This window comes from Notechis scutatus, chromosome 5, assembly GCF_049901735.1.
Source record: "Notechis scutatus isolate UNSWTSFEM ecotype Mainland chromosome 5, rNotScu1.2, whole genome shotgun sequence".
In the NCBI taxonomy this organism is placed as follows: Eukaryota; Metazoa; Chordata; class Lepidosauria; order Squamata; family Elapidae; genus Notechis; species Notechis scutatus.
Window position 1 is genome coordinate 54,374,588 of NC_142013.1, and position 22,068 is coordinate 54,396,655.

At 35.3% G+C, this 22,068-nt stretch overlaps 1 protein-coding gene across 1 annotated transcript in view; it reads right to left on the reverse strand.

Moving 5' to 3' along the window:
* Positions 1-2,673: 2,673 nt before the first annotated feature.
* BRWD1 (bromodomain and WD repeat domain containing 1) overlaps positions 2,674-22,068 on the reverse strand; it is an 88,349-nt gene continuing 68,954 nt past the window's right edge. The window contains exons 36-42 of the mRNA XM_026664250.2: positions 21,011-21,163; positions 19,605-19,777; positions 18,171-18,406; positions 13,829-13,996; positions 10,955-11,848; positions 7,263-8,123; positions 2,674-5,322 (exon numbers count right to left, since the gene is read on the reverse strand). Of these exons, the coding sequence (XP_026520035.1) occupies positions 4,295-5,322; positions 7,263-8,123; positions 10,955-11,848; positions 13,829-13,996; positions 18,171-18,406; positions 19,605-19,777; positions 21,011-21,163 (3,513 nt within the window). The 3' untranslated portion in view covers positions 2,674-4,294. The remainder of the gene's footprint in view (positions 5,323-7,262; positions 8,124-10,954; positions 11,849-13,828; positions 13,997-18,170; positions 18,407-19,604; positions 19,778-21,010; positions 21,164-22,068) is intronic.

The following is a 22,068-nucleotide window of genomic DNA, read 5'->3' on the forward strand; positions in this document are numbered from 1 at the left end:
TGAAATTCAAAAGGGTACAAGAGAAGGATGCCCTCTGCTGTTTATTTTGGTTTTGGAAGTTTTGAATAAAGATATCAGACAAGATGACAAAATAAGGGGTATAAATATTAAGAAGTTTATAGAGAGCCTTCACTGATGAACTGGTTATATTTCTACAGGATCCAAAAAATAATATAGAATATTTGATGAGGAAACTGAATGAGTCTGGGGCTTTGGCAGGTTTCAAAATAAACAAACAGAAAACAACAATGTTGATTAAGAATATGTCTTCTCAGGATAATTGATATATTGAATAAAAAGTTGGGGTTTAGGGTTGAGAAAAAGGTGAAATACTTAGGAGTTATGCTGACAAATACAAACATAAAACTGTTTCAAAATAACTGTGTCCCTCTTCAGACGGATATTAAACAGATTAGGAGGTGGAAGACTGATTAGGCATACCTAAATGTACTATCATGATTAACAATGGACAAAAAATATATTGGAACTCATAGTTTTTAGGATTACAAATTCAGACAACTCAGAGATATAATCCCAGGAGCAATTGAGTTTTATTAATAAATGGTTTCATTGGTGTTTATAGAAAATGGAGATTTTGGAAACATGGTAGACTTTGAGTAATATTTTAAATACTAAAATATTGATGATTTAACAGGGGTCAACAAACACATTGTATGAAGAAATGTAATTGATGTTTAAATATAGTATTATAGAGAATAGTATTGTTTAAAGAGGTGAATAGGAAGAACCTCAACAAGTGGGGGGGGGTACAAATTGGGAAAATAGTATATGTATCGATATATAAATTATAATGAGTATATTAAGGTTAGAAGTCAGAAGATAAAAAGTATGTAAGTAATTATATTATTATTGTCAGCACTGTGTAAAAAATGTATTGACCCAGTCATTACACTGTCCACAAATTATCTTGATTGTTAAAGAAAAATTGCAAATAAAACATAGACAAAAAAAAAAAAAAGAATACTGGAATTTTCTAAAGCTTGATAAATGGTTTACATAGAGATTTACAAAGACACAGGTGTATTAAGCCAAGAAATGCAAAATTGGCCTTATCAGGTAGGTCATATGGGACATTGCTTCGGCCATAGGATCATGCCACATTGGAAGCCTATAAAGAAAAGATGCAATTATTCTTGGAGCTGGCCCACTACTAGATATTTGTGCCCAAATGCAGTTATCTATCAGACCAAACCTGGAACAGGACCTGTTAATTTATGTGTTGTTTCCATGTTCTGTGTAGTAGCATGTAGTAATATCAACATGATTGTATCCCTTTCAGTGCTCCCAGAAGACAGGACAGTGCTTTATTTCCTAGTCTTTTTTTTCAAAAAGTGGTGTATTTTTTCTATAGTTTGTTTGCCACTGTATTTTGGATTGCAATCCACTCACAATGCATATTGTATCTCAGTATTGTATTATACAATATTGTATCATATTGTATCTCAGCCATGTATCTCAGTCCTGCCTCTGATGAAAATAGAGAAGGGTCAGCCCTTTGGAACTTAAGAACAAAATTTGGACAAACTCAGTTGAAGTCCTGGCTCTTTATATAGGTCTTTGGCTAGAATAACTGAACAGCGTGTTGTTGTTGTTGCTCAGCGTTGACTTATTTTGTTCCTTTTCCTTTTGTTTTACTGCTATTTTTCTATGTTTTTAATCTGTGAACTGTGCAGAGTTGCTGAATCAAGCTGTGTACAAATTAAGTAGGTAAGTAAATCAGTGGTGGGTTTCAAAACTTTTTCCTACCAGTTTGGTGTGAGTGCGCGCTTTGCACATTTGCAACTCACCTTCTGCTGCACATAACCATCTGCCATTTCCCCCCCTTTCCCACCAATTTTGTTCTTTTTATAAATTATACATCGGGTGGGGGAGACACAATGGTAGAGCAACTAATTGCTATGTGTTATTTTTGCAAAATAGCTATCTGTAATCTTATGCTTTCCAGGTATACTAAGAACTCAAAAATTCCCATTGGAAGCTCACTCTTTTAATCTAAGGCTTAAATAATTGCCTTCTTCCAACCAAGAGTTGGTTGTTGTTTTTTTAGCATTACTTAGATAAAGTATGGATAGTGTTTAAAAAAAAACTTTAAAAATGTGAACATCAAAAATAATAATCTTTTTTCCTTTTTGCCCATAAAAGTAATATGTAAGGTAAAAACTCATAAAATATTTCTATGGTCTTTTTAGAATTGCCAACAGAAAGGGGCGGGGGAAAGGGGTTTGAAAGAGCAGTGCGGCAGCTTGGAAATTGAAAGTGCCTTCCATAAATAGCTTTCAAAGATAGGTGACTGAAGTTTCTACTGTGCACAATTCTAACTGAACATGATTGATGACTCTTGGCTATGGATGTGTCTCATTGGAGAATATGAATTATGATACACCCAGGGGGTGGGGTGGAGGTGAGAAATCAGGGTCTAGGGTGACAATGAATTATGTGTCTCACAGTTGGCTACACCCAGGCAGTGCAGGACATGTTAACTTCCAAAAACCTGACAGCAGGCGTGAAAAGAAACTATTCAACCAAACCTAGTATTCCATTAAAGTTACCACAACATGGATTTGTCTTCTAATGTTCGCAAACAGCAGTTGAAACAAAAGAACTTCTACTCCTTTGATTTTTCAAGGTAATTTGCAGCCATTACTACAATAATGTCATTTGAGAACATTCCATTTATTGTATGTCACTGGGAAAATTCATTCATTCTAATACCTTAAATGTTTTGGGTGAAACTATTTAATGTTGTATTAGTTTTCTATAATATATATAGAACACAAACAGTTAAAATTCAAGATTATTTCAAAATTGCAAACGAAAGTGCATTTTATGAGCAGTGCACTTCAGATAAATTACTGAACTTTGGGATTTCTCTTTATCATTTGTTACTTCAGAAACAAAATTACACTTTTAAAAATTCCTAAATAAAATCTATTACATTCATCTTCACTTTAAATTCAGAAATGTGCAATTTTTCTCTAAAGCACATTTTAAACTTAACATACAAAAATAAAGAATTCTGAATACTAGAATTTGTAGACAACCATCTTATCTGGATAATTTTATTTTGAGAAATCAAAAAAGTGGAAGACAAAACCAACATTCAGGGTTTTGTTTCATAAAAATAGCAGTAAAACAAAAGGAAAAGGAACAAAATATATATAAATAACCCTGAATAAATTGTTCTCAAAATAAAATTTGTGGAGGCCCAAAGAGAAAAATAAAACTGGTGTTCTATGAACAACAAGAACATCCTCAGAAAGAGGTGGCTTAAAGACCATGCTATTCTATGGAAAGAAAGTTGTTAATAGTACTTTTGTAAAGGAAGTCACTAACATCTCATGTATATGCTTACATAGCAGCATGTACTTCCCATTTTTCATATGCTACATGAAATGTAATTATATTATTTCAACAATGCCAACTTAAACACCACCAACATGAAGGTGCTTTATTTAATTAAATCAAGCGGTGGAGTGGTTCAGTTGCACTGAATTATCAATAATAAAATTTGAAGAACTAAAGTAAATATTAAACTTTACCAATAACACCCTAAATATAGTATTCTACAGAACAGAAGCTTTAATCATTTTAAAGAAAAAGCACAAAACACAAATTTTCACAAAAAAAGTAAACACCTGTATCCTAATGATCTTAAATTTACAGCATGGATGCCATATATTAAAAGGGATATGACAACAAATTTTAATCCACGTATTTATAAAATCAATAAGCATTTTTATTATCTATTTGTTCAAGCTGTTTTTCCTCAAATCAATAGCACTACTCATTTTTACAAGTTGCTATAATATTTGGTAGCCACTTTTCACATTTTTGATCTTTAAAATTAGTAACTATTAAGATTTGTTTACAATATATACTAGATAATTCTATTCATTACTGACCAATTAAATATTAAACACCATGGTAGTCAAATTCATCTGGTTCTGAACACACTAATGTAGTATGACATAGGTAGTCTCAATCTGCAGCACCATACTATTTAATCAAACAGCATTATAACTGTTATCTAATGTTTATCCCCTCTCGTCACTTACTACACTAACAAAATATTAGTAAAGACAACAGTTCTGCCTTCATAATGAGGCACATTTTGGCATATGTGCACAGATAGGCAAGTGCAAGTCATATTGTCAAAACAGAGCTTCCACATTTAACTTTTTCATAGAAAAATATAAATATATTCCCTGAATTAGAGGAAGAGAAGTTCCAGCGAACTGTGGTATCACTAATAAAAGGAAAGTGGGCTAGATCTTCATGTTTCACAATCCTCTTCATCATCTGCATACCTTACAGTTTGCCTGCCCCTATTTCTAGTTCTGATTTTGGAGCGTCGATTTATTCTTTTGTATTTTATGTAATGCAATTCGTCAGAATCATTCTCTTCATTCGCTTTTGGCCGTTTCCTTCTCTGAGGTATCCTGGAAGATTCAGAAAAGCCATTTTTATTTGCTGGCGTGGCTTTCCTCTTATTTTTAGTTATTTTTATGCCTCTACTTTTATTGATGGGTTTGGATTCTGTTTGAGTTTCTGAATCAGAAGAAAAATGGGAACTTCTATCAGGTTCAGATTTTGAGCTCTCTGGAATGCCTAATTGTCTATTCTTCAACAAAGAAATATTTTGTCCCATTTTCTCCCTTTCTCCATTGTGCCTGGTGTTCCTCACATTTGTAAAATGATATTCCTTTTCCAGTTCAGTGTCTGCAGCAGAGTCACTTGTTACAGTATCTTGACTTGAACTTTTTTGTTCCTCAGAAGTAATGCTGCTGGAAGATTCATCAAAATGTTTTATTGTACTTTTTTTACATACAGATTTGATAGGATGTTGTCTTGAGCCATTACTATGACTGATCTTCTCTCTTCCTCTCTTCACATTTTCTTCTTCGGCATCTAAATATCTTGCTTTTAGTGCTTTACTAGATTGCCTAGTTGAGTAAGAACAAGTCTGATTATTTCTCCCCTTTATCTTACCTTCTTTCAGTTCTGCTCCACTGTCTGACAGTGAAGGTAAATCATCCAGTACTTTTCTAGCTGTAACAGAGGCACTGCGGAATGGAAGTGTTCTGTTCTTTTTTCTACAATATCCAACTTCTGAGCTTGAGAATTCTTCCTTTGCATCACTAATAAGTTTTATTTTGCTTGCAGCCACAGCAGCACTTCGACGTGGAATTTTCTTTCCATTAAGAGTTTTAATATTCATGTTATTCAACTCTGTGCAATTTTTGTAAGTATTTCTGTTCCTGAGTACTGTTGGACTTTGGTTCAGTAACTGTGAAGCTGATTCTGTAGAAAAAAGAATTTATAGATTAAATATTGTTATTTCTAAAACAAACAAGTTAAGACAAATGATATAATACTTTAATCATAATTAGTCCAAATTGTTATACATTTGGTTGTGTACTCTGCCTAACAGCTTTGCTTGGCCTCTCCCTTCACTGTGAAAACATGCTGTACTATTTTGAAAATTACAATCAAGTTCTCAAATTCAACTATCATTTAGATATTTTTGGTGCTAATCTTCTACGTCAGAGGTGTCAAACTCATGTCGTCAGGGTGGCATCACGTGATGTATCGGGACTTTTCCCCCCTTCACTAAATTGGGTGTGGCAAGCATGTGATGCATCTGGCCCGTGGCCCAGGAGTTTGACAGCCCTGTTCTAAGTGATTTTTGGAACTGCAGGTACTCATCAGTAATGTTAATATAAAAACATTTTCTTTAAATTTTCCTCAGTTTAGTTTGCAATTTTTTGCTCTTCCTATTTCATAGCTTTGTATATGAAAATCATATGTTCATTTTGTATTGTACAATCCTTAACTACTGTCTTTTTTGATAAGCTCTTACTTTTTTTGCAAATGTTCATTTATTTTAAATAAATACAAGTAGCCCGACTTAGAAGCACTCATTCATTAACTGTTTGAAATGCAATGATACTAAAAAAGTGGCTTATGACCGTTGTAGCACTCCCAAAATTCAGACACTTGACAACCAGCATGTATTTATGACTGTTGCAGTGTCCCAGGGTCATGTGATTACCTTTTGACAAGCAAAATCAATGAAAAGCCCGATTTACTTAATAATAGTTATGGTTATAGTAACATGGTTATGTTACTAACTGTGATGACCCAGAGTGTAACACAAATGTAACAAAATCCAAAATGTAAATAAATGTCCTTTAATGCCTCCAATTTGGCCCCACTGTTCAATAATACTCAGTTGGAGATAAAATGTACTCAAAAATAGTCTTCAAAAGAAAGCAATACAGTCCGAATTTAACGAGCAGATAGAGGTGAAATAAAAAACCAAACAAACTACAATGACGAAATCTCCACAATGGAACAAGAGAAGTATTTACCAAATACTTTTGTTTGTTGGAAGGACGCCAACCAAGATAACTTCAGACCAAAATAAAACACGCTTTGTTTCCAGCATTTGCCAGTACGTATGTCCAAACTCTTATTCAATTCTCACACCTGCAGCCCATGAAGAGGATCAAGGCCCTCTCCTCCCGAGGAGACCACGTCTCTCCCTTATCCTCTCCTCCCTGCGTGCTCTAGGATGGATAGGGGATGGGCCTGGGTCCTCCTCTGACTGCTCAGCCAGCCTCTGCCCTTCCCCAGCCTCCTCCACAACCTCCAGAGCCACATTCCACTCCCTGTTCCTCCTCTCCCTCAGAGTCAGTGTCCACCAGGGGCATGACACTAATTTAACCCGATTATAAAAATGGGACAAAGCTCACTTAAATAACTGTCTTGCTTAGCAATGGAAATTTTGGGCTCAATTTGTAATCATAAGTAGAGGAATTCCTGTAAATCCACTGGAGTTGGGCAGCCAACGAATTTAATTTTAACAAACACAAAAATTAAAAGAAGCACAAACCCCAACATACAAAAGCAGTAACATATTGAAGGGAAAGTAAAAATTTAAAGAATATCAACTATCTAAAGCAAAACAGTTACATATTAAACAATATTTAATAATTTCTAGACGAAAAAGGATATTGTAAAATATCAAGAAATCTGAACCCAAAACACTGCAGTCTTCTAATTTGTAGGTAAAATTGCGTTTTCAAAAAACAAATAAATTATGCATCCCTTGAATGCAATCCTTAATGTAAGGAATACTATATTTATTTCACATAAATATAATATACATTATAATTTATACATAACAAACATAACTTTGAATATTATCAAAGAAAAGATTTGAGTATTATAAAAATTACCTTTCTTAATGTCATCTATTTTTTCTTTCTTTTTCTTGGGTTGTGTTTTGACATCGCTGTAGTTGCTAGCATTGTAAGATTTGATTTCCAAATCAGAAGGACAACTGGAATCTACTCTGGCTTTAGATTTCGAGTTTTTTGAAGATTCCTTGCTATTTGACAGAGAATCTGTTCCATTTCCTTTATGCTGTATTTCAGATTTATTTTTTGATTTTCCTGAAGAGTCTGCAGTCTTCTGAAACATGTGCTCCTCTTTAATATTGTCACTATATTGGTCTAATTCAGAATCTGCCTCAGATTCAGAAGTGACTACAGTATTATGTGTAAATACAGGATGTTTATCAGGACTTCTATGCTTTGGGGGTTGGCTTTTTAGACTTTTGTCTAGTTTGGAATTTATACTTTTATCATATGCAGTTCTAAGCTTGTGCCTAAGGGCTTTTTTAATGTGCATTTTTTTTCTTTCAGCACCTTCAGAATATGAACTGTGTTCAGAGTCACTACCATATATCCTGGCAGCTGTAGAAGACTGAATACACTTTCTTCTACAGTACTGTTTCCTTTTTGCTTTACCAGACTGTTGGCTTCCATCTGCTGAGCTATCTAATTGCTTTCTATTTGCAGAAACAATACTGTCATAGTTCAGTTTTCTATTATTGTCACTGTAGGTTCTAGTAGTTTCTGAATTGGCAAAATCTTCCTCATCACTCACAAGACTTAAATTATTAACAGTCACAGCATCGCTTCTAAGGGGCAATTCTCCATAGATGTATTCTGATTTACAAGCTCCTATCTGACAATCGCTTTGGAATGGTCTTTTTCTGGTAGATTTGCGGAGCCCATTTGCTTTGGCAACAGAATCTATAAAGGCACACAAAATAATTACATTAAAATACACAATATAGAAGCATTAAAAACTCACAAAAACTGTTGAAATAAACAATTTATTAACAACTGTAGATAACCTAGTTGAAGATAATAAAGGTAAGTAGACATCCTTGAAGTTAAGGTAAAATTTACTCATCATTATTATGAACATCAGAAAGTTTCATGAACTGACTGCAAAAGCTAACAAGATGTATAATGACATTTCAATATGTCAGACCACTAAATACTAGATTTAGTAGACAATCAAGGTTGAGGTTTTGAGCACTGCAATTTGAAGAAATGCTCAGCGCAGTATCAAAACATGGCTGCCAATGAGATTCATAGGAAGAAAAACCATGGAAGCCTGAATAAAAGTAATGGATATAAGGGAGATGGAGCTTTCAGCTTACCCTGTCAATTCTATTTCTTGCAGAATTGGTTTTCTAACCAATTTTCCAGTCACGACCATAATCTGTTCCAGGACTTTGGTCTCAATCCAATTTGGTCATGACCGGAAGCAAGACTGATTGCGCATGCGCGGACCAAAAAAAATGGTGTGGCAGGGAAATCGCCGCGGCAGGGAAAATCGACATGACTGTTTGGTTGCCACCCGAAGATGTATTCACGACCAGATGCAAACATTTTCCGAAATTTTTGGTCTTCACCTAATTTCGTTGTGGTCAGAAGCGTTCGTGACCCAAAATTCCACTGTACTTAACATGTACCATGTCTATTGCTACTGAGCCCAATTTCTTAGCTTTATTTCTACACTGCTCAAAAAAATAAAGGGAACACTTAAACAACCCAATGTAACTCCAAGTCAATCACACTTCTGTGAAATCAAACTGTCCACTTAGGTAGCAACACTGATTGACAATCAATTTCACATGCTGTTGTGCAAATGGAATAGACAACAGGTGGAAAGCATAGGCAGTTAGCAAGACATCTCCAATAAAGGAGTGGTTCTGCAGGTGGTGACCACAGACCACTTCTCAGTTCCTATGCTTTCTGGCTGATGGTTTGGTCACTTTTGAATGCTGGTGGTGCTTTCACTCTAGTGGTAGTATGAGACAGAGTCTACAACCCACACAAGTGGCTCAAGTAGTGCAGCTCATCCAGGATGGCACATCAATACGAGCTGTGGTTTGTTGTGTCTGTCAGTGTAGTGTCCAGAGCATGGAGGCGCTACCAGGAGACAGGCCAGTACATCAGGAGATGTGGAGGAGGCCGTAGCAGGGCAACAACCCAGCATCAGGACTGCTACCTCCGCCTTTGTGCAAGGAGGGACAGGAAGAGCACTGCCAGAGCCCTGCAAAATAACCTCCAGCGGGCCACAAATGTGCATGTGGCTGCTCAAACAGTCAGAAACAGACTCCATGAGGGTGGTATGAGGGCCCGACGTCCACAGGTGGGGGTTGTGCAGGACGTTTGGCATTTGCCAGAGAACAGCAAGATTGGCAAATTCGCCACTGGCGCCCTGTGCTCTTCACAGATGAAAGCAGGTTCACACTGAGCACGTGACAGACGTGACAGGGTCTGGAGACACTGTGGAGAATGTTCTGCTGCCTGCAACATCCTCCAGCATGACCTGTTTGGCAGTGGGTCAGTAGTGGTGTGGGGTGGCATTTCTTTAGGGGGCTGCACAGTCCTCCATGTGCTTGCCAGAGGTATCCTGACTGCCATTAGGTACCAAGATGAGATCCTCAGACCCCTTGTGAGACCATATGCTGGTGCGGTTGGTCCTGGGTTCCTCCTAATGCACGACAATGCTAGACCTCATGTGGCTGGATGAGGTGTGTCAGCAGTTCCTGCAAGACGAAGGCATTGATGCTATGGACTGGCCTGCCCGTTCCCCAGACTTGAATCCAATTGAGCACATCTGGGATATCATGTCTCGCTCCATCCACCAACGCCACGTTGCACCACAGACTGTCCAGGAGTTGGGGGGATGCTTTAGTCCAGGTGTAGGAGGAGATCCCTCAGGAGACCATCCGCCACCTCATCAGGAACATGCCCAGGCGTTGTAGGGAGGTCATACAGGTACGTGGAGGCCACACACACTACTGAGCCTCATTTTGACTTGTTTTAAGGACATTACATCAAAGTTGGATCAGCCTGTAGTGTTTTTTTCCACTTTAATTTTGAGGGTAACTCCAAATCCAGACCTCCATGGGTTGCTAAATTTGATTTCCATTGATAATTTTTGTGTGATTTTGTTGTCAGCACATTCAACTATGTAATGAACAAAGTATTTAATAAGAATATTTCATTCATTCAGATCTAGGATGTCTTATTTTTGTGTTCCCTTTATTTTTTTGAGCAGTGTATATTCCAGTAACTTGCTCTCAGCTTAATCTCCTTGATTACTTACTGCGCTACACAGGATTACACCAACTTTCCCATTTGTGATGCTCAATACACATTTAATTTTCCTGCTACCTTCAAGCCTCCCTTCAAATTAGGCCGTGGCAAAGTCGATGTAACTCATGTAGAAAAAGAAGTAATTGAAGAGATTGGGCTGTAAGCACGTTACTGGAGTACAAAAGGATCATTCTCTTCCTTCCTTTTATGGGGTGAAAAAGTGAGGGATAAAGTCATAATTAGGCTAACCCTAACCCTGCATCAATAACTTCGACTGCTTATCTTTTTTAAAAAAGAATATGTACCTCTCAAACAATATATTACAAGTATTTGTTTGATGTGACTAAGGCTGTATTACTAAGATGAATTAAGATGGATAAATTGCACATAAATCAGCAGATCCAGAATGACACTAAAAGAAAAATATGGAGCATGCATAACATTGCACCCTTTAAATACATCACCTTTTCTGATGCCTTTCCTTTCCTGACTTTTTCTTGAGTGGCTGCTATCAGTTCCAGATTCTAAATTAGATGAGTCATTTTGGCCAAGTTTTGTAGTTTCAGAAAAGATTCTGATCTTTGAAGAAGGGGTCTCATCATCCCTTCCTGACTGCACTCCTTCTGAATCACTCAATATTTTAGCTTTCCTGAAGCGAAATGATGCCCTTGTAAAAGTATGTCTTGGTAAAACTTTATATTCTTGCTCGGAATCTGTCTCAGAGCTGCTGTTGGCATTCATTTTGTATGAAGATGACAACCGATGAACTGTTTTCTGAATGCTCTCATCATCTGATATATGGTTTTTGGAGTCATCTTCTGAACATTTTGGGCTGTGTTTCATTTTGGGAGATACATGGCAAGCAGTTCTCAATGGTTTTTTACAATCTTTAACAGGGTACCTTTTTGGTGTTTTTTTCATCCCACTCTCAGAATTTGAATTACCACTTTCAGATCCACTACTGTGCCCTTTTTTAACAGTAAAATATTCAGTTTTAGAAACTTTTTTTCTGTCAGAATGTTCTTCCAATTCTTTGTCACTTTCAGAATGCATGGAACTATCCTCTTCAGAATCTTTTAACAGTAACTTTCTGGCTGCAGCAGAAGCATTGCGATGAGGTAGTTTTCTGTTTTTGCTTCTGGTACCACCACTTTCTGAGCTGAAGAATTCTTCTTCCACATCACTCATCATTCTTAGTTTATTAGCTGCCACAGTAGCACTTCTGCGTGGTATTTTTCTATATCTACCAAATCTATTGCTCAAAGTTTCACAATGCTCATTTGAATTATCAGTTTTTCTTTCCCATATTCTTTTCCTTGTAGTCCTTTGGCTATCTGCATTCTCTTGTGAAGCTGGACCTATAAATGAATGAACACACACACACACATATACGTACTTCTAATAAACATTCTAAAAAATAATTTTGTCTATTACTAAACTCTTAAGTTATGCAAAGCATTGAGGTTCTGGCCTTTTTAAAGTAAATATAGGTATATGTTTTTTCATCTTTTATAAGCCATTTGGAGGAGTATTTTCCACAGTTACATTTTACTGACTGAATATATGCAGATAAAGATTTCAAATTTTTAAAATTATTTAAATACATAAGGGATGAGTGGGCTAAGAGAAAAAAAGAGACTGAGAAAGTTGTCCTTAGAGGCAGTTGATGAAATCCCCCAAAGAGGTGAAAAGCTTTAAAGACTAAAGGGTAAAATGAATAAAATGCATTGATATGGTGAAAGCAAGCATGGGTTGCAAAGCTACCATGTTTCCCCGAAAATAAGACAGGACCTTATTTTCTTTTGGGTCCCAAAATAAGCACTAGGGCTTATTTGCAGGGGTGTCTCCCCTTCCCCCAATGTACTGAAGGCCCACTTCCTTTTGCTTGCTTGCGGCGGGGCAGGACGCTATGTGGGATGCCAGTGCTGCCATCATGAGACCGGGGGGATGGATTGCCCCATGCACCCTGCATTAGCTTATCTCAGGGCTCCCCAGTCAGGCCATTCACGCCCTGACACCTGCCTCGTCTTGCAGTGCCACGTGGCTCCAGCAGCCCATTCCCCCGCTCCGTGTGGCTGCCGGCCCAATTCTGCTTGTTTGTGGCTGCAACAGAGCAGGAGGCCAAGCCACACACCGGTGCCATGGCCATGAGGCGAGGCAGGTATCGGGCGTGGGCCCTGAAGTAAACTGGTATGGGGTGCGTGGGGCAGCTCTACTCCCCCTGCCTCGCCTTGTGGCAGCCAGCTGTGCAGACTCTTTTTTAAAAATAAATTTTATTCAAAATTTAAAAAATAGAAACAAGTTCTCACATATTACAGCAATAGCTGTGCAGACTCTTAAGTAGGGCTTATTTTGGGATGTATGGCTTATATTAGGCACACTCGTAAAAACATGCTAGGGCTTATTTTTGGGATAGGTCTTATTTTCAGGGAAACAAGGTAGAACTTATTATTACTTATAAAGGAATAGTGTGATAAGCATGTGTGCATGTTTTATTAATAGACCTCTATTTAATTTTCAGGTGCTAATTGAAAATAATTACCTTATTAACTAACTGTCTTAAGTCCAATTTACCATCAGGAATTTTCCTTTAATAATACATATCTCACATTACATGGGCATCAAATAATGGGTGGTGCCATTACAACACATGGTGCCATTGCATGGGCATCAAAATGCCTTTATGCCCACAAATACAAGATTTCATTAAGATGTACTTTTATGTAATTATCCCATTTTATCCTAGATGGGGCATTTTGAAAAAAAAAAGATATACAACAATATTTCAGAGGCTTTTGGAACAGGAATTATGGAATTCCATTATTCTTGGGCTTTTTCCATTATTTAATGCAATCTCTTAACATTTTTGACATTCTCTTAGTAAACCACCTCCCATTTGGGCTACTATAATATGTTCTACCTAAGGCTGCCCCTGAAAATCACTCAGAAGCTGCAACTGGTCCAGAATGCAGCACTACTACTACTGCAACCACTTCAAACCCTGTCCCTACTAACCATCAGAAGTGTCCTGGAAACCTGCTTTCCCCCCCATGCATTGTGCTAGAGTATTGGATGAGCCCATCCAAATGGAAAAAATGGAATATGTTGTGAATGGCATTTATTTTGTTTTTGTTGATGATTGTTTTTTACTCTTTAATAATTTCTAAGCTGCCAAGATTCATTTTTATGCATTGGTAGCCATATAATTCAAATGAATAAAATCTTGTAACAATGTTTTCATGTTGTGTTTATTATATTTTTTAACAATTTTGATTGTCATTAAGTTGCTCAGGACTTAGAGACATGGCATATATTTTAATATATAAATATATACTTACCTATTTGTTTTTGCTGATATACTTTACTTCTAGTAATCCTGAAGATACTTTGTTTTTCGCCAGAAGTTCCATTATATAGCACTGGAGATAACAGAGCTGTAGAACTCTCTTTGCTCTCCTCTGAACTACTCAAAGATGAAGCAGTTGATGAATGTTCTAACTCACTTTCTGGAATAATTAAATGATATAAAGCTAATCAGAATTTTAAATATTTATCTCATAACATAATAACAAGAAGTTGCAGACAGTCTGCATAATTTTGTATAGCTAGATCTTAATGTATTATGTCAACAGAATAGCCACCAGTACTTTATTATGTGCTGTATAAAGTTTTGGGAGCTCACCAGAAAAGGTTTAAAACAATATAGAATAAGAACAAAAAATATATCAAATACTGCCACAACAAAATCCAACTGTTTAAGAACAATTGCTACATAAATGAGCTTTGTAAAATCTAATGTTAACATCCCTCAAACTTCAATAATCAATGTTAACTATAGATTTAAAAGATTCTTAAGTTAACTAGATCCCATTTTAGAAACACTTGGAACTTATTTGCTTTTTAATTACTTACATATGAAACACAGGGGTGATAAATTAGGACTCAAAATAGAAGTATTGCAATGTAGGAGACTTCCAGTTGATGTTGCAGCATGATCGGCACAGGGGAGTGGTCTCCATATCCCCATGCCGAATCCTCTTCGTCAGAAGTGCCCCTGGGTGCTAAAGTCACTCTGTAGGGGTGACTGATAAGGAGGGGCACCCTGCTGGTTGTGGAGAGCAGCGGCTCTCCGGCTAGACCCAGGATTTCTTCCCTCTTTACTGAAGATGGAGGCGAGGCGACCAACATGGCCGCCGCAAAGCTGGGGCAGCTGAAGCAACTTAAGAATGTGCTGGAGCAGTGAGAGTGGACAGTGATTGGAACTGGATGAGGTGATTTTACTTTTGTCAAAAATTTGCCCAAAAGAAATTTAATCCATGAAAGTGACTCTGGAATATTTTTTAAGCAGCAATCAAAGAGGATTAAAGGAAAATTATACCCTATAAAACTTTAGCACAAAGGAAAATTGGATGTATAAATATTATTGATAGGACTTTGAAAAGGCACTCCAAAGTGCTGGAATCCTGACTGTTTATTGGATATTTTGCTTGAATTAATGAGGAAGAAACTTAAACTGGATTTTTAATGTTAATTTTTAAAAGTGAACTTTTAATGTGGATTTTTAAGTGGGATGTGTCACCTGCTGGTGAATGGATTTGTATTAAGCCATACTCCAAAAAGGAAATGACCTTGGACAATTTCTAAGAGAGGAGATAACATCTGGAGGTCTGCTTGGTTTCATTATTTACTGTTCCATACTTATCTATTCTATGGTGACTAGATGCAAACCTTGGAAAACCTGGAGGATAAATAATGAAATGACTTTTGAATACTGGAACTATTTGATAAACTAAAAAGTGGATTTAAAGAACTACTTTGAAACTTCCCCAGACTATATAAATAAAACCTATTGATCAATTGTGGGATACAAGGAATTCTAATTATGGCATCTCCTGATGAACAATATTAAGTTTAGTTTAGTTTATTGTCATTGCACCTCATACAATGAAATTAAATACCATCTTCAGTGTTCAAAAAAATATGACTATGAAAATAAACACAAACACACATTCTTCACATTCTATACAATGAATTGAAAACCCCTGATATTGCATTAATATTGCATTATACAGTAGAATTCATTAGAGTTCCTTCCCTGGGATAGAAGCTGTTTTTCAGCCTATTTGTCCTTATCTTTATTATCCTGTACCGTATGCCAAATGGCAATAGTTCAAAAAAAGGGTGCCCAGGATGAGATGGATCTTTGAGAATGTTTTGAACTTTCTTAAGGCAGCGAGAGCTACAAAGCTCTTCCAAAGAGGGGAGAGGGCAACCAATGATCTGGGCAATGACATTAACCCTCTGCTTTCCTATCTGCCACTGTGCAATTGGCAAACCATACAGAGGTGCAGTAAGTTAAGATACTCGCTATAATGCAGTGGTAGAAACCAGCAGTTTTTCATTCAGTTATTGTTTTCTGAGAAGTCTCAAGTAGTATAATTTCTGCTGGGCCTTTTGACCAGTGCTGCACCATGTGAGCATCCCAAGTCAGGTCCTCTTTTATGGTAACACCCAGAAACTTAAAACTGGCCACTTGCTCCACTCGTTCTCCAATGATAAGCAAGGGCTGGATGTCTGATCTGTTCCTTCTATAGTCCACTAAGACTACGTAATCTGCTGGCTTTGGGAAGTCAAAAAGAATAGACCCTGGAGCAGTGACAGATTATTGACATACTACTTGGATTTTTTAAAATAAGGCAAGATGGCTCATCAGGAAGAATTGGAGACACAAAAAGAAATTGTGAGACTATTACAAAATATTTATGATACGATGATGGGGGGGAAAAAGAAGTACTGCAATTTAAAACATAGGACATGTATATCAACTTTAGCAGAATAAAAATATGTTGATAAAGTTGTAATATTTTAAAAATAAAATTATAAGTCTTAAAAACACCAAACATTAAACCCCAATAGAAGTGACCATTTTTCCTACATTTTGTTAACAATTGGTAGATTTGACGATTTGGAATATTGGCTTATTTTCCCGTAATTTAAAGATAATAGGATTCTAAATAAATGCAAAATATTAAATTTTATGGGAAGATAATAATAACATTGGAAAATGAGAAATGCTTCCATGATTATTTGACATGTGATTACTTTACAAAAGATTGCTAGGAGGATATGCCAAGAGATCCTGGAAGTTTCATCTTTATCTCTCTAAAATCAGGGATAATTATTCACATAGATAATTATTCACAAGAAGATATTATGACTTCTGGAGAAGTTATGGCATCCAGGTTATGAAAGGACTATGATAGGTTACATGTCCCTACAAATGAGATTGAAAGATCATGCCTATGTTCTGGATAATAGCTCCTTGTAAGGAGTCTACAGTAACTGAGTTTTTATGGTTGATTGTGAGTTGAGTGGCTTGGGAGCCAAATTATTACTATCATGCTCAAAATCATTGGCCAGCTTTGATGGACTTGCAAAACCCAACTTTTGGATCTAATAAATTTACAACTTAGCAGAGATATTGTGACCAGCAGGAAAAAAAAATCAAGATATTCATCGAGTCACCTTTTTTGAATTAGGAAGAAAAAAACCGTATCTTGAAGATTTTAATTTAAAAGAAAAGACTTAATAGGTCTATATTTAAGAAATTTTAAAAACAGTTAAGGGAACAATTATTTTAGAAGACTTGGTTTTTTTCCCTTTCACAAAAGTACTTTTGAAAATAAGTAACGCTAACTAGAAAATCATGGGATCGTTGTTCATTATTAAGTTGTTAAGATATATTTTACAAAATAACATGTTTTGTTACAAATCTTTAAGCTTGTAATTAAAGCACTTTTTAAAAAGGATTGAAGAAAATATCTGATGATGCCCTGATCTGTAAACTCTCTTTCCTTCTCCTATTTTTGATGCTTTTCTTGTGGTCGCCATTGTAATATTTATGGCCCAAAGTGAAAACATGTAATTACCAGAATGAAAGTAAAACGCCAAAGGATTCAATGTTCTAATGGTTCTTCTCCTGTGGCCCCATGACCGTGTTTTACAATGATTTTGTAGAAAACCAACATCTACCTCCAGTTTTTGGCAGAATTGTGCCCATAGTGAACAATTAGTTCACTTAACAACCATGGCACTTGCTTAGCTCTCTCAAAAAAATGTCATAAAATCATGGGAGGAATGTTCTGAAGGACAGATATTCCCAAAGACTGATGGTCAAAACTAAATCTGAATTGAGTTATATTTGTTTAAAAACTGGACACTGTTACTAGGTTAACTGGTACTTCATGACCAGTATGATTTCAAAAAGATAACTTAAAAGCAGAAAGAACTTTGAAAACAAGGGATGCTTTAAAGAATTTAGAATGACATGGCAGTGCTGCCCCCGCTTGCAAAAACATTTGTAGGGACGTCTAACCCACCATAGTCCTTTCATGTCCTTGGCTATCAATGAGGTCACCCGGAGACTCTTCCCCATGTTGTTGGAGTCCTTGGTGCTGAGCTTGGTTGTTTTCTTGCCGATGTTTCATTACCAAATCAATAACGTCACTTTTAAAAATTGTAAATTCATAAAGAATTTTTTTTCTCAGTATCAATATTTTTAAAAGAAAAAACTCTTTGAAAGAGTCTAACCAATTCCTTACTCTCATCATAAAGCCAAGCAGAGAAGAAAGCAATATTAATAAAAACTGAGGAGAGGGGTCTTAAAGCAAGTTCATTTACCTGTTGATAATGTACAACTCTGTGCTACTGCTGTGTTTCTGGTCCGTGTATTTGATCCAAAATACGATGCAGAGGTAGAGTCAGAAGATATTCCAGCAATACTACGAGTACAACTAGTAGTATACACTTTATGGCTTGTGACACAGAATTTTTTGCCTGATGTATTTTGATTAGAAGAGTTTTCTGTCTCAGAATGAATTTCTGTTTGAGATTTACACTGCTTCTGTTTTGCGTTTCTTAACATACAGAATGAAAACAATATGTATTTGATTAATGTAATTTATTTTCTAAATGCCTTGGTATTTAATTATGCTGTACTGGTTAAGACTTTGGGCGAAGAATGGGGGTACCCAAGCATTATTTATTTATTTATATCCCACTTTCATTATTTTTATAAATAATTCAAGGTTGCAAACATACCTAATACTCCTTCTCCTCCTATTTTCCCGCACAACAACAGCCCTGTTAGGTGGGTTGAGTTGGGAGAGGGTGACTGGCCCAAAGTCACCCAGCTGGTTTTCATGCCTAAGGCGGGACTGGAATTCATAGTCCTCCTGGATTCAGGACTGGTGCCTTAACCATTTGACCAAACTGACTCTACATTCTCACTCATCTATGGAACTTACTAGGTGATTTTGAGCCATTCATGATCTCTATGACACACCAACAATAAAGGAGGAGGAGGAAAAAATAGATGAGGAAGTGCTATGTATGTTGTCTTACACTTTGGACAACAGGTAAGATTCCTTGTAATAAATAAAACACTCAATGAAAGATGTAATTACTTTATTATATATTAATAAATATTAAAATCATATTAAAATGATGCAACATAATACACAATATTCCTAAAAGAAGTATTCATTGTTTGTAATTTAAACTTTAGAATTTAAAGACTAACAAATAGAAAAGGAAAATTAACTAATAATTAAGGAACTTGTTTGAGGTATATTACAGTTTACTAAAATTTCTGTGAGGAAAAAATGGTAAAGCAGCAGCCCAGTTTAATTTTAGCTAATTTTGAAATGGGAAGGTTGGACTCAATTATTTTAGAGGGCCTTTCCATCAAATGGTCCTTTCCATTTGATGCTTATATTCACCATGGAAAACAAAAAATAGTAACAATTAACAAACATGGAGGTAAGCAACGATCACAACCAGGTATCTGTTTAATTATGTTTTTGTTATGACTGGTTTTCCTTCAATATCCATTCCTGTATCCATAGAAGTATTATTAATGTATCCATGGATATAATTTTATCACAAAATATTTGTGCAGCAGAAAATAGTTTATGATAAAGTACATTTAAAAAAATAGAACAAAACTAAAGGAAAGAGAGAATTTACTCCAGTCAGTAATTGGGGTTAATAAATACGGACCAAATCATCTAGTACCAATATGATTCTAAAAGTAATATAGATTGAAAAATTTACCTCGATATATTGGCAGAGTATTGTACAGATTTATTCAGACTTTGCAACTTCCTGCTGGATCTCTCACTTCTCCATATTCTTTCATTGTGCTTTTGCCCAGTTTTAAAGTCAGAGATAATTCTGTTAATTTTTTCCTCAAATAGTGCAGATAATCTCAGTGTCATACTATATATCTAGATTAGGAAATGCAGACTGAATTAATATACTATGGAGGTTATGCAACTCATAAATAATTTATTTTTAAAAGTATGAACTAACACACTACTCTTTTTCAGTTAAACAGTAAGAAATCAAAGAAAGGAGTAACAAAACAGTAAACAAAAAATTAAATGTATAAGAAAAATAATGAAATTATTTTCACTTTTATTTTTAATTCCATTTTTATTTCTCTATATCTAATTTGACAATTTATTTCCAAACTGCTTGGTTTATTTCTACCACATTAATTAACTTAACTGTTCTCTTTGACTACATTCATACTAAAATATGAAGTATTTTATCTTTCTCAAAAAATTTTGCAGCGGTAATTATCTTTTAAACTTCTTTTCTTCATTCATAATCTTTTTCACTTTTACTTTCCACCAAGCATCCATTTTATATTCTGTATTAGCATAACTTCATAGATTTCTGTAGAATGTAATTACAATTGTTTTTACTATGTTACAATCAATTCCATATATCCTCTTTCCTTGCTATTCATTCTGTTGAAATAGTTATTTTCTAATACCTTTTATATGACCTATTTAATCACAGGACATTTTTAGAGGAAGTATGCATGTGATAGCACTGGTTACCAAACTGAGCACATTACCATATATACTCACACATAAGTCCATGCATATATTTTAAAATATATTTTAAAACCAACCATTGATTTTTTATCCAAATTACCATTACCAATGTTCCATCTTTAAGAAGCTGACCTACTGTATTACTGTATATTTTATTATTCAGAAGTGTCTTATCTGTTGGTAATACGTTTTTAATTGTATTTTGGTTAAAAAAATCAAGGTTGGCTTAGCCTTAGCCACAGATAAACCTATTCACAAGTATATATGGTATATGGATACTTTAAAAAGTAGTACTGTATACACTCACAGATAAGCTGAACCCAAGACTTATCCAAGACACTTTAACTAAAACACATTTAGCCACATTGTTGAAAGAAGCTACTTACACATTCAGAGACTGTATAAAGTCTTGTGGCTTATTCTCCTTTAAACCAAATATGTTTTTAAAGTAAAATTATTTATCAATTGTTCCTTAAGTTCTCATAACAGAGTTTTGATTGATTTCATACTTTCCATGATCTTCTAAAATGACTTTCATTTCCTATCCCTCTAATCTTTGCCTAACTGCTAATGATATTTATTTGGTTATTGCAGGAAATAGTATAAAAATATTACCTTAGACCTTTTGCTTGGGGTATATGCTTTAGCGTTGCTAAATATTAGTTTGACATCTTTCCACAGTTCCATTGGAGTATCATAGTTTTCAGCTTCTAATGTTTCCTTTACTGTGGCTAAGTCCATTGGTGTGTCTATAATTTCTCTGTAGTCCTAAATAAAGATAACCAAATGGCTCCATTATTAAAGGGCTGGGGTGGAGTTTCTCATGTACAGGTGAAAGCCTGTAGACAGACAAGACAGACACAGAGAGGAAGTGGGCACACTAAGTAACTTCAATACACTTTTTTAAGGACTAAAAACAAGCACAACTAATAGTCATAGGAGTATGCAGCTTGGAATGAAGTCTAATACGGAAATTAGTATGTCTATTATCTCAAATAGCATTTGAAGAACTGTATTGTATTGTATTGTATTGTATTATATTATTATATTATATTATATTAATTATATTATATTATATTATATTATATTATATTATTATTAATTATATTATTATATGATATATATTTTATATAACCAATCATTGTTTATTACACTCTAAAATCCTAGTGGAATTTGCTAATCCTAGTGGAATTTGCCAGTATAATTTATTTTTCTTATTTATATTTTTACCATTCCTTTGCAAGACTATTTAACAAGTCTCATGGTAATGAAACACATTCCCTTAGCCCACAAATATCCAAATTTCAAAAGTGAAATTCTCCTCTTAACTGTGGTGATAAACAGGTGACAAAAACTACAGCAGTTTCTTTCTGAAGACTGAAAAGGCAGAATAGAAAATGGGAAAAAGAAGGAAGACAGAGCTAGGGAAAGCATCTTGGATATATCTGCAGAAAAAATAGCAAGCATTTTAATTTGAGATCATTTAGAATATTGTTTATTAAAATAGCTTTAGTATAGTATAGTATAGTACAGTACAGTATAATAATAATATAATGTAATATACTGTACTGTACTGTACTCAAGATTCTTCACAAAAATCTCCCAACCAAGGCTTGTTTCATCTCCAATGGTCTTCCACCAAAGTGTTAAAGTTTTCCTTCTCCAGAACAGTT